General features: G+C 40.8%; 1 protein-coding gene across 1 annotated transcript in view; it reads left to right on the top strand.

The window, feature by feature from the left end:
• Positions 1-1483: 1483 nt before the first annotated feature.
• The window catches only part of ACP2 (acid phosphatase 2, lysosomal), an 89319-nt gene continuing 79102 nt past the window's right edge, over positions 1484-11700 (top strand). Inside the window, exons 1-2 of the mRNA XM_053720334.1 lie at positions 1484-1683; positions 11236-11331. Coding sequence (XP_053576309.1) covers positions 1567-1683; positions 11236-11331 — 213 coding nt within the window. The 5' untranslated portion in view covers positions 1484-1566. The remainder of the gene's footprint in view (positions 1684-11235; positions 11332-11700) is intronic.

Below are 11700 nucleotides of genomic sequence, written 5' to 3'. Positions count from 1 at the left end.
TAAGGCGCTATGCTTTGCGTGTGGATGCATACTATCGCTCTCTTTAAAACTGTCTGTGTTTAACCACTAAAGGTTGTGTGTGCCTGTACCTTAAAGACTGTGTGCGCAGGTGCCGAGCTGCCCTTTAAGATTGCACTGCGTGTACATTATGGTGATCTGTCCCTTTAAGGCTCTGTGCGCAGGTGTTGAGCTGCCCTTTAAGGTTGCGCTGCAGCTGCCCTTTAAGGTTGCGCTACATGCACATTACGGTGATATGTCCCTTTACGTCTGTGTGCGCAGGTGTCGAGGTGCCCTTTAAGGTTGCGCTGCATCCACATTACGGAGATCTGTCCCTTTAAGGCTGTGTGCGCAGGTGTCGAGGTGCCCTTTAAGGTTGCGCTGCATCCACATTACGGAGATCTGTCCCTTTAAGGCTCTGTGCGCAGGTGTCTAGCTGCCCTTTAAGGTTGCGCTGCGTGTACATTATGGTGATCTGTCCCTTTAAGGCTCTGTGCGCAGGTGTTGAGCTGCCCTTTAAGGTTGCGCTGCAGGCACATTACGGTGATCTGTCCCTTTAAGGCTGTGTGCGCAGGTGTCGAGCTGCCCTTTAAGGCTGCGCTGCGTGCACATTACGGTGATCTGTCCCTTTAAGGCTATGTGCGCAGGTGTTGAGCTGCCCTTTAAGGCTGCGCTGCATGCACATTACGGTGATCTGTCCCTTTAAGGCTGTGTGCGCAGGTGTCAAGCTACCCTTTAAGGTTGCACTGCGTCCACATTACGGTGATCTGTCCCTTTAAGGCTCTGTGCGCAGGTGTCAAGCTGCCCTTTAAGGTTGCGCTGCATGAACATTACTGCGATCTGTCCCTTTAAGACTGTGTGTGTGTGGTGCTAGTTGACCCTTTAAGACTGTGTGACCAGGTGCTAGTTGACCCTTTAAGGCTGTGTGAACATTATTTCCTCAGCAGTTTGTACAGTTGTTACTGAGAGGGCTGCGTTAAGTGTCTGTGTACAGTAAACAGTTACAAATGTATAAAAACCTGTAGGCTGAGGGTTTGATACAATGTATCCATGTAGGTGAGCAGAGCTAGCTGGCTGGCTGGGGAAAGTCTATGGGGAAAACAGGGACTTTACACCCCAAAATAGGGCTCCCCTTTTTGTTCCTGGAGACACAAACATTGCAGCGTTGTTGGTAGCCCTCATCTGAACCCCCACGCCTATTTTTGTAGGAAAATAATGAAATATGGCTGAGAAAATAATTTAGAACGCTAAACTAAGATTTTACCCAGCTTCCATATTTCTACCCCTTAGTTTACGGTCAGCTTGACTTATGCTTCCGCCTCCCATTTTTGTACACCCTATTGATATGTCAATCTGATGGGTTGTGACGTGCTGCTAGTGTTCTGTTGGAGCGCATGCGCAGTCTGTATTTTTGATCAGCCAGCAAACGGACTTCACTTCCGTTTGCTGATCTGATGAGTTTGCTATAGGCACAAGCTAAACTATGATGATTTCCTGAGTTACAGTAGCTGCGTCCCCCACGGGAGGTGAGGTGTCATACAAAGAGTTCCGGGTGCACAGAAAGGGACCATGGCTGCAGAGAGGTCGTTTACCTCTGGCTCCCTGTGGGGGATAACCCCGCTCCTTTTAGCTTTAGTCTGTTGCACCCCCTTCACATTGGCCCGGCAGCTCAGCTTCGTTACTCTGGTGAGTAAGATATTAATCCTGTGCTCTAATAATTAAACCCGGAAGTTTAATTGCCAAAGGGTGTTATTGTGTCTGTTGTCAACATCTGGTTGTACATTACATTGCACCAAATGCGTTAGAAAGGGCAGCACTAATGTATAATTGTGATCAACATCTGTTTTCTACGCAAATTACCGGATACATTTTGTACAGAAACGACAAAAAACTGGATGAGTTCTCATCCTTTTCATGGAGGTGGGGAGTTGCTTTTTTACAGTGCAGTGAACAGATCTTGATAATTTATAAAAACAATCTCTTGCTCTATTCTAGGTGTCACAATCTCTTTATTTTTAGGCGCACCAACAAAATAAATGTATTTTACTATACAAACTTCTGCAGTCCAGTATATGGGGGTTATTTAAAATATTGTTGCACATCTTTTAAAGGAGGATAGTTTTATACAACCAGATTTTATTAAAGGGATGTTAAACAGGTTCATTGTTAACCCAAATTTTTTCTATCGTGATTCAAATAGAGCATGCAAATTTAACCCCTTAACGACCGAGGACATGCAGGGTACGTCCTCAAAAAAAAGGCAGTTAACGCCTGAGGACGTACCCTGCACGTCCTCGGTGTGGAAAGCAGCTGGAAGCGATCCCGCTCGCTTCCAGCTGCTTTCCGGTTATTGCAGTGATGCCTCGATATGGAGGCATCCTGCAATAACTCTAGATGGCCATCCGATGCAGAGAGAGCCACTCCGTGGCCCTCTCTGCACCGGACATCGATGGCCGGTATCGTTGGTGGGTGGGAGCCGACTTGGGAGGCGGGTGGGCGGCCATCGATGGGCCGGGTAATGTAGAGGGGGGCGGGATCGGGGGCAGGGCCGATGGGGGCGCGCACGGGCGCGCGCGCGTGCACGGGGGGGCGGCGGGCGTGCACGGGGCGGGAGCGGGTGGGAACGCTACACTACAGAAAATCAAAGTGTGAAAAGTTTGAGAAAAGGGTATTTTAATTTAAAAAATATATAAATCGAATGTTTCTTGGAGGGGGTGGGGGGTTGGTCTTTGGTGGGGCAGGGAGCTACACTACAGAAAAGGGGAAAAAATATAAGCAATTTTATTTTAAACTGGGTACTGGCAGACAGCTGCCAGTACCCAAGATGGCGGCCATTAAGACAGAGGGGGAGAGTTAGAGAGCTGTTTGGTGGGGGATCAGTCAGGTTGGGGGCTAAAGGGGGGTCCTACAGAGCAGCATATGTAAATATGCCTTTTCTTTAAAAAAAAAAAAAAAAGCCCAAATATAGCTTTTATTTTAGTACTGGCAGAGTTTCTGCCAGTACTTAAAATGGCGGGTACAATTGTGGGGTGGGGGAGGGAAGAGAGCTGTTTGGGAGGGATCAGGGGGTCTGATGTTTCAGGTGGGAGGCTAAGCTCTACACTAAAGCTAAAATTAACCCTGCAAGCTCCCTACAAGCTACCTAATTAACCCCTGCACTGCTAGCCATAATACGTGTGATGCGCATTTAGCGGCCTAAGTACCAAAAAGCAACGCCAAAGCCATATGTGTCTGCTATTTCTGAACAAAGGGGATCACAGAGAAAAATTTACAACCATTTATGCCATAATTGCACAAGCTGTTTGTAAATAATTTCAGTGAGAAACAAAAAGTTTGTGAAAAAGGGAACTTTTTTTTTTATTTGATCGCATTTGGCGGTGAAATGGTGGCATGAAATATACCAAAATTGGCCTAGATCAATACTTTGGGATGTCTTCTAAAAAAAAAATATATACATGTCAAGGGATATTCAGGGATTCCTGAAAGATATCAGTGTCCCAATGTAACTAGCGCTAATCTTGAATAAAATGGTTTGGAAATAGCAAAGTGCTACTTGTATTTATGGCCCTATAACTTGTAAAAAAAGCAAAGAACATGTAAATATTGGGTATTTCTAAACTCAGGACAAAATTTAGAAAATATTTAGCATGGGTGTTTTTTGGTGGTTGTAGATGTGTAACAGATTTTGGGGGTCAAAGTTAGAAAAAGTGTGTTTTTTCCACTTTTTTCTCATATTTTATCATTTTTTTTATAATAAATTATAAGATATGATGAAAATAATGGTATCTTTGGAAAGTCCATTTAATGGCGAGAAAAACGGTATATAATATGTGTGGGTACAGTAAATGAGCAAGAGGAAAATTACAGCTAAACACAAACACCGCAAAAATGTAAAAATAGCCTTGGTCCCAAACGGACAGAAAATGGAAAAGTGCTCTGGTCACTAAGGGGTTAAGTAACTTTCTCATTTACTCCTATTATCAAATTCTTTTCATTCTCTTTGTATCTTTATTTGAAATGCAAGAATGTAAGTTTAGATGCCGGTGTTCTAAAGTTATGCGTCTACCCGTAGGAATGTGTATACTTCGTCACTTCCGGTGACGTTTGTCAGCTGGTGGAGGTTTGTGGCGCTCACTGCGCATGTGCTAGAGGCCCAAACTCCTTAAAACAGCTGATGAGGAATTATGTGGCACGCGCACGTTACTGGTTACAAAATCACAATGAACACGCGGTCTGTCATTGGATTTTGTAACCAGAAAGGGTACTGACATTGTATTGACTAACATTGTGAGATGTGGTAGGAGTGCGCATTTTTAGAACACAGAGCCATTGAAAGTCACCCAAGACAACGACGAGGAGCAGAAGAAATATAGCAAGGGGTCAAGAGCTCAGCGCAGCTCCTTAGGTTAGAGGAATTCAGAAACTGCGTTTTTTATTTCCACATAACTTTTTTTTAAATTTAGACAGTTTATGAACAAGGATCAGAGAATAGAAAAGAACCAGAGATATAGTGTGAGGGAGGAGGTGTGGGATATAGTACGTAGCAGACATATTCAATATATTTTCCTACCGCATCTCACAATGTTAGTCAATACAATGTCGGTACCCTTTCTGGTTACAAAATCCAATGACAGACCGCTTGTTCATTGTGATTTTGTAACCAGTAACGTGCGCGTGCCACATAATTCCTCATCAGCTGCTGTAAGGAGTTTGGGCCTCTAGCGCATGCGCAGTGAGCGCCACAAGCCTCCACCAGCTGATTAAACGTCACCGGAAGTGACGTAGTATACAAAATCCTATGGTAGACGGATTACTTTAAGACACCGGCCCACTGTGTTCTTGCTGATTGGTGGCTAAATTCACCTACCAATAAACAAGTGCTTTCCATGGTGCTGAACCAACAAAATAGCTTAGATGCCTTATTTTTCAAATAAAGAAAGCAAGAGAACGAAGAAAAATTGATGATAGGAGTAAATTAGAAAGTTGTTTAAAATTGCATCCTCTATCTGAATCCTTAAAGAAAAACATTGGGTTCAATGTCCCTTTAAAGAAACAGTAAAATCAAATATATTGAACATTTTCAGGTAGAACATGCAGGTTTAAACAACTTTCCAATTTACTTCTATTATCAATTTTGTTTTGTTCTTTTGATATACATTGTTGAAAACTAGTTCGGCTGATTGGAGCTTAGGAGTCTATAGCTGTCTAAGGCAGCAGTGTTTGTAGCTTTAAACAATGTTGCAAACACTGTTGCCAAATGGATTAAGACACGTGCGCACTCCTGAGCTGACATAGGATTACTATTTAATAAATTATTCCAAGAGAACTAAGCAAAATTGTTAAACTAAATTGGAAAGTTGTTTGAAGTTTTGTGCTCTACCTAACCCATTTAAGGTTTTTTTTTTTTTTGTTGTTTTTGTTTTTTATTGAGGAAGTATACATACATGAATAAGAATGCAAGTGACAAGAGAGCAGATGTTGATTCATGCAAAAATAAATTGATCTGTGAAGTCAATCCTCATTTTTTTTTTTCCCATATAACAATTTTCTAGACCACTCTTGGGTCTTTGATTAGTCTATATCCATAAAGAAATTGGGATTTTATAGGGTTGTGTAAGATTATAACAAAATATTGTAAAACAAACAAAGTTAAACACAATCTGAACCTCTAAGTACTGAGTTGATTGTTAGTAGGCAAGGATTATTTGATGTTCTACCCTATACCACCCAGAGATGTGTAATGAGCAGGTGTATGTCTGCAAGGCTTGTTATCTCATGTAGCTTTAAAGAGATGCATCCTGCCATAGTGTGTTGTCTGTAGCTACAATGCGGGCTATTACATATGTGGCAATAATTGTCCAGCAAATCATGTTGTAAATATGGGCTGATATGAAATAGGACAAATGATGCTGGAGACTGTAACATGGTCAGTGACTGCAAAACAGGTACCCATATTGTAGTGTGCATTATGAATGAAGAGCTTGTGTATAACTGGAACACAGTGTTAGTAGCCACAGCACCATCAAACATATAAATATCAGATCTACACTCCTTAATATTATGTTAGCGACTGAAATGTGGGCAGATACCGTGCATCAAATACCTGTTTGCAGGACATATTATAAAAATTAGCCTGTATAAAGCCAGCAGTGAAGTGTCAGATGAACACATTGAAAACATTATCTGCTTATAAGAACAAAACTAAAAATATTATAACATAAAAAAGGAACTTTAACAGAAGGTCTAATAGTCAGGGGAAAACAAAGACCAATTTTACATTTACAGATTGTCAGCCCCCTGGGTCTATTTGCAAGTTAAGCAGCGACTCATTGTAGGCACTAGTTACTCTAAGCAAGAGATTAGTGAGACAGTTCTCTCCCTGTAAGTGCCATAAGGAGTTGAGTTGTTTTTGTATGTAATCTGTACAGTATTAGTCCCATGTGGAGAGTTGCTGCGGGTGTCATGCTGGGATGCGTTATCCAGTGCATAATGCTGCTTGCTAGAGTTTGCTTTTGGTGATGTTCTGGCAACGGAGGGTTTCTGCACTGAAACTATGTTAGTTCCGGCCTCAGACATTAGCTGCTTGTTAGTGATACACGTAGCTGACTCACCAGTATCAGGGGCAGCGGGGACGATCCCAGCCGGCAACCGAATTGTGTGAGCTGTCCCTTTAACCAAGCCGAGGCCCTTCATCGCTGTCTGCAGGGTAGGGTCAGCCAGGTCTGCCTCCTTGCTGTAGAAGGTGCACTTGTCGTCCTGTGAGGTTTTAGCTGGCTCCCGCTCCCTCAGCTGCATAGGGAGTGTTTCAGGAGGTGAGGGATTTTCCTCCCACTATTATATCCCCCCCGGTCACCATCTTTATTTGGATGCATTACAAGGATCTGTGCTGGGTCTTCAGTATTGGTGTGCACATTCGAGGGTAGGGTGTACTCTATGCAGTCTAGTGGAAGTGTCCTTTGGTATATTTTGAGTAGCAGGCTCTCTAGTTTAGCAAAACGCCGGTCCAGCTCCTGCTCCAAACGTATCTCCCATGCGGTCGCCATTCTGAGAAGGTCTGATAGACTATAGCTGCTTTGAGGTTTGTTTTTTTGCTATATATTACTTGCTCTGTTTTTTGGTATTTATGCGATATGATTTGAAGAGATTTAGTAAGTCTGATTATTCAGACAGCACCGGTAACCCGGCTCTTCCCGGGGGGAGGTGGATGCCTTAGCAGGCCGCCGCCGTAGGCCCTTGTGCTCCGTTCTGAGCCCTGAGTGTCACAAAAACAGCCAATGATCATGTAAAGGGCCACAATCACCTGTACTGTGGAGAGGTTGTAGTTAGTGATCTTACATTAGCTGTTAAGTAATGATAATCGGCGGATTACCAAAGATTCCACCAGAGCTAGCAGAAAATGCGTCCTGTCCAGGATGCTGTTCGGACACGCCCCCAACCCATTTAAGTTTTTAATTTTGACTTTACTATCCCTTTAAAATAAATGATTGCAATATGTATTGTTCACCTATTGAAAGGGATTTCATATTGAAAATCGGATATTTGTTTTCGTAAACAGAAACGAATATTCAAATGAATGCACCAACGAATTTGAAAGAAAACAAAAAAATACTAACGAAATTCGTCAGTATTTGTTTCTTTTAAATTACTTTGAAACTGTAAAATACTTACCTTAAAGGGACATAAACCCCCTTTTTTTTTTTCTTTCATGATTCAGATAGAACATACAATTTTAATCCATTGGTGACCACAGCACTTTTCAATTTTTTTACCGTTTGGGACCAGGGCTATTTTTCCATTTCTGCGGTTTTTGTGTTTAGCTGTAATTTTCCTCTTACTCATTTACTGTACCCACATATATTATATACCGTTTTTCTCGCCATTAAATGGACTTTCTAAAGATACCATTATTTTCATCATATCATATAATTTACTATAATTTTTTTTATAAAATATGATGAAAAAAACACACTTTTTCTAACTTTGACCCCCAAAATCTGTTACACATCTACTACCACCAAAAAACACCCATGCTAAATAGTTTCTAAATTTTGTCCTGAGTTTAGAAATACCCAATGTTTACATGTTCTTTGCTATTTTGCAAGTTATAGGGCAATAAATACAAGTAGCACTTTGTTATTTCCAAACCATTGCCAGGAATCCCTGAATAACCCTTTACATGTATGTATGTATGTATATATATATATATATATATATATATATATATATATATATACATTTAAGTATTGATCTAGGCCCATTTTGGTATATTTCATGCCACCATTTCACTGCCAAATGCAATCAAATAAAAAAAACTTGTTCATACCGGACCATTTTTACTTTTAAATCTTAGCTGAGAGCTTGTAAGTGAGTGCTGAGTTTCCTATGTGTGTTGTATTAATTTGTTTTGTAATTTTCCCTATGGTTCTTGCACCCAGACCTGGCTGGGGTTAACTGCCTGTGACTCTGGGGACAGCACAGCTTCCTGTGAGTTCCAGTGGCACCCAGGGCTGAGCATGTTGAAGGGTCATGGGATGTGTACCCGGTCCGGTATGAGAGTGCAGTTCCCTTCCGTGTTTTGTGTGTGTGTGTGTGTATGTGTGTGTGTATATGTATATATATATATATATATATATATATATATATATATATATATATATATATATATATATATATATATATATAATTTCTCTATCTAAAAGAGCAACGTTTGTACATGTAGGTTTTTTTTTGTATGAAAAAATGTTCATTAAAAGCTGTTTAAACTTTAGGTTGGAATGGATACTGCAGTATTTATTCTGTACTTCCTGCTAATCTTCTTCAGTCATGTCTAGTTTTAGAGGAAAATAAAGAAAAGCATGAATTTTACCCCTGGCTCTTAAAGGCACAGTCTAGTCAAAATTAAACTTTTCATGATTCAGATAGGGCATGCAATTTTGAACAACTTTCCAATTTACTTCTATTATCTAATTTGCTCAATTCTTTAGATATCCTTTGTTGAAGAAATAGCAATGCACATGTGTGAGCCAATCACACAAGGCCTCTATGTGCAGCAACCAATCAGCAGCTACTGAGCATATCTAGATATGCTTTTCAGCAAGTCATATCAAGAGAATAAAGCAAATTTGATAATAGAAGTAAATTAGAAAGTTGTTTAAAATGACATGCTTATTCTAAATCATGAAAGAAAAAAATTGGGTTTCATGTCCCTTTAACTTTTTGGGTTAGTTTCTATATATACTTATACAACTACCACTGTTTGGCTCCCAAAAAAATGTCTGGCTCCTAAATATTCGTACTGGCTCCCAAATTTAAAATACATTTGTCGAGCACTGCTTTAAAGGTACATAAAACACTAAATGAATCCTAGATATAACTTTGCATTCAAAGCAAAAGATTAAACTGAAAATAATATGCAGAAGAAATAGGTGTACAGTCTTAGTTTCCATTCAGGGGACATGAAACACAAACATTTCCTTTTTATTATTCAGATACAACATACTGTTAACAACTTTCCAGTTTACTTCTATGATCAAATTTGCTTTGTTTTCTTGGTATCCTTTGTTGAAGGATCAGCAATGCAGTGCTGGGACCTAGCTGAGCACATTGAGTCATTATCAAAAGGTATGCACTCACCAGCTACTTTATTAGGTACACCTGTTCAATTGATTGGTAACACAAACTGCTAATCAGCCAATTACATGGTAGCAACTCAATGCATTTAGGCATCTAGATGTGGTGAAGACGACTTGCTGAAGTTCAAACCGAGCATCAGAATGGGGAAGAAAGGGGATTTAAGTGACTTGGAGCAGCCCGTATGGCACCAACAACCATGCCACGTTCAGAGTATTTAAAAAAAACTGATGATCTACTGGGATTTTCACAAACAACCATCTCTAGGATTTACAGAAGACAATGGTCCGAAAAAGAGAAAATATCCGGTCAGCGGCAGTTGTGTAAATGAAAATGCCTTGTTGAGGTCAGAGGAGAATGGGCAGACTGGTTTGAGATGATAGAAAGGCAACAGTAACTCAAATAACCACTCGTTCAACCAAGGTATGCAGAATACCATCTCTGAATGCACAACACGTCGAACCTTGAAGCAGATGGACTACAGCAGCAGAAGACCACACCGGGTGCCACTCCTGTCACCTAAGAGCAGGAAACTGAGGCTACAATTCACACAGGCTCACCAAAATTGGACAATAGAAGATTGAAAAAACGATGCCTGCTCTGATGAGTCTCGATTTCATCTGTGACATTCAGATGGTAGGGTCAGAATTTGGCGTAAATAACATGAAAGCATGGATCCATCCTGCCTTGTATCAACGATTCAGGCTGGTGGTGTAATAGTGTGGGGGATATTTTCTTGGCATACTTTGGGCCCCTTGGTACCAATTGAGCATAGTTTTAAATGCCACTGCCTACCTGAGTATTGTTGCTGACCATGTCCATCCCTTTATAACTACAGTGTACCCATCCTTCTGATGGCCACTTCCAGCAGGATAATGCACCATGTCACAAAGCTCAAATCATCTCAAACTGGTTTCTTGAACATGACAATGAGTTCACTGTACTCCAGTGGCCTTCACAGTCACCAGATAGAGCATCTTTGGGATGTGGTGGAACTGGATATTCGCATCATGGATGTGCAGCTGACAAATCTGCAGCAACTGTGTGAAGCTATCATGTCGATATGGACCAAAATATCTGAGGAATGTTTCCAACACCTTGTTAAATCTATGCCACGAAGAATTAAGGCAGTTCTGAAGGCAAAAGGGGGGTCCAACCCGGTACTAGCAAAGTGTACCTAATAAAGTGGTGAGTGTATATGTGCAGCTACCAATCACCAGCTAGCTCCCAGTAATGCACTGCTGCAATGCATGCTCTTTAACAAAGGATATCAAAAGAACAACACAAATTAAAGCCATGTACAGCAATTTCAAAGTTGTTTTTTTAATTGGAATGTTGTTTGAAATTGTGTGTTCTATCCAAGTCATGAAAGAACATTTTGAGGATTCCTGTCACTTTAAGTTGCAAATGATCCATTATGTGCATAGTTAGTACAGTTGTTATGTTCTGGGAAGCAGGAACTTCTTCTTAATCACATTCCTGGCTCATGTGACTATTAAGCACAATTCTTTTGTATTTATTTGAACACCCTAAGTTTTAATGCTATAGGCCTAATCACACACAAGCATCATAATAATACTGTACATTTGCTGTTCTGGTCTTCTCCAGGTTTATAGACATGGCGATCGATCGCCCGTGAAGGCGTATCCCACAGATGTACATCAGGCGAATGCCTGGCCTCAGGGCTTTGGTCAGCTGACACAGGTATGTCCCCCATTTCTTCATAGCGCTAATCCTCTGCCAGCTTCATAAGTAGAGCACAGATACTGGGTATAATCTCTGGCTTTTATTTTATACATTTCTTTTGAGGTTTTCACTCGCAGTACAATATAGTGGTTTAACATTTGCATTTTTCACCAATACACACCTTTTAACAAAGAGATATACAAAGGACTTGTTTCATATGTACAAACATCATATTGTAAACATTAAAGGGACAGTATACTGTAAAATTGTTTTCTCTTGTTAAGTGTATCCAGTCCACGGATCATCCATTACTTATGGGATATTAACTCCTCCCCAACAGGAAGTGCAAGAGGATTCACCCAGCAGAGCTGCTATATAGCTCCTCCC

Source organism: Bombina bombina, chromosome 7, assembly GCF_027579735.1.
Source record: "Bombina bombina isolate aBomBom1 chromosome 7, aBomBom1.pri, whole genome shotgun sequence".
Taxonomy (NCBI): Eukaryota; Metazoa; Chordata; class Amphibia; order Anura; family Bombinatoridae; genus Bombina; species Bombina bombina.
The sequence above is the reverse complement of the archived record's forward strand: the minus strand, read 5'-3'. Positions and strand labels throughout refer to the sequence as shown.